The 1,759-nt window shown below is 56.1% G+C and overlaps 1 protein-coding gene across 1 annotated transcript in view; it reads right to left on the bottom strand.

The window, feature by feature from the left end:
- LOC103592406 overlaps positions 1-467 on the bottom strand; it is a 12,020-nt gene extending 11,553 nt beyond the window's left edge. Inside the window, 1 exon segment of the mRNA XM_008575124.1 lies at positions 362-467. Coding sequence (XP_008573346.1) covers positions 362-467 — 106 coding nt within the window.
- Between the last annotated feature and the right edge of the window lie 1,292 nt (positions 468-1,759).

The following is a 1,759-nucleotide window of genomic DNA, read 5'->3' as shown; positions in this document are numbered from 1 at the left end:
GGGGGCGCGGGGAGGGCCGGGCCCAGGAGACCCAGCCCTGCGCGCTTCCCCGGAGCCCGTCCAGCCAGAGCCGAGGATCTTGCTGGGAGCTGGGCGTGGGGACAGCACGTTCCCTGGGATCGCAGCAGCCTCGGGACCCCGTTCCGATTTTATTGCCACGGGAGAGCGCAGACCCTACCACGGAGCCGCGTGTCAATCAGCGCCGCCTCCTCCCCTTGCAGGGATCTCCCCCGCCCCAGGGCTCCCTTGAAGGCTGTCGTTTCGGTCCCTCCCACCACTTCTCTTGGGCGGTTAGCTCCCCCCCTCCCCCCGACCCGCAGGGCCGGGGGTGGGGTGCGCCAGCCCGGAGGTTAAGAAGGACCGTTCTCGTCGGTGCCTTCCTGGGCGTTGAGGTGCTGGGCCATTGACAGCCACAGCTGGAGGGTCCCAGGAGGGAGGGGCTCCCAGAAGCCACGTTCAACCCCCATTGCGAGTTAGAGAACTCTGGCAGTGAAGGGCCTGGTCCTGGGAGATTTTAAGGAGGAAGCTGTATTTAAATTTTCTAGTAGCATTTGCCACCCCCACCCCCCATCTGTCTTAAGGTGTTAGGGGTTGTGGCCACCCTGGCCTTTCACCTTCCTGGCGTTTCCTCCGCCTGACACTTGTGAGCACCCATCCTTGCCCAGACGAATTCCCTATGCCCTTGATAGCTTGATAGAGTAGCCATCTCCTTGGCCAGGGAGAGTCATCTGCTAGGAATGCACCCTCAGAATGGGGCCCTGTATTTGCAATGACTGGACTTTAGGGACAGAAGGTGGTGAGTTCTGTTGTCCCTATGGGCACCAGGGAGCAGAGGGTTTGAAATCTGGGTTGTTCTGAAAAACCCAGGATGTGCGACAGTGTGCAGCCCCTGTCCAACCCCCCTGATCTTCTGTCTGCTGTCTCAGGAGGACCAAGCCCTCCCCAGCGCAGCCTCTGGGCAGCTGTCAAGTCTGTCCCCTCAGTCTTTGCAATGTCTCCAAGGCGGAGGGCTGCAACTGTGCCACCCTGACCCAGAGAGGCAGATGCCCTCTCCTCCGTCCAGCCTCTGCATTCACCCTCTACTGGAACAAAGTCTTTGAAAAATAAAATGTTTGAGGTCTTTGTAGTATTGTTCTGAACACTTTATACATGCATTATCTAATCTTTATACCAACTGTGTAAGGTGTTCTCCAAATTTTATAGATGAAGATAATGAAGCACAGAGAGGCAAAGTAATTCTCCCAAGGTCACATATCAGTAGGTGGCAGAGCCAGGTTCTGAACCAGCTCCCCCCCCCCTCCGCCACCCCATGAATCCTAGGTTGGTAGAGGTCCCAGGACACCAGGTCAGATATCAAATGCCCATGCAAATGAGGAGGGAGAGAGAGTGCTTCGTTCTTGGTCCTGGGCTTATTTGAGATTCTTTGATACTCTTGACCTTTACATCCCTCCAGCTGCTAAATTCAGCTGCTTTTTCCTCTTTGGAATCTAGCACACACCCTTCCTCTTTCTTCCTGACATCTCCCTGGCTGCCTCCCCAACTTCCCTTTCTGACAGCCACAAAAACATTGTCTCCTTGTGTCCCTGCCCATTAGACTTAGCGGATCTCCCTGAAAGTCTTCTCTCTCAACCACGGAGTCAGCCTTCAGTGTCCTGCACTGCCTCACCTTTCCAGCAGCTGAGCATGCAGGCGGACCCATTTTTTTCCTTTTTTGCCCATTGGGCAGCTGGATGGGGCTGGTTGCATGCCCAGCTCTGTG

This window comes from Galeopterus variegatus, unplaced genomic scaffold (assembly GCF_000696425.1).
Source record: "Galeopterus variegatus unplaced genomic scaffold, G_variegatus-3.0.2 Scaffold58, whole genome shotgun sequence".
Taxonomy (NCBI): domain Eukaryota; kingdom Metazoa; phylum Chordata; class Mammalia; order Dermoptera; family Cynocephalidae; genus Galeopterus; species Galeopterus variegatus.
The sequence above is the reverse complement of the archived record's forward strand: the minus strand, read 5'-3'. Positions and strand labels throughout refer to the sequence as shown.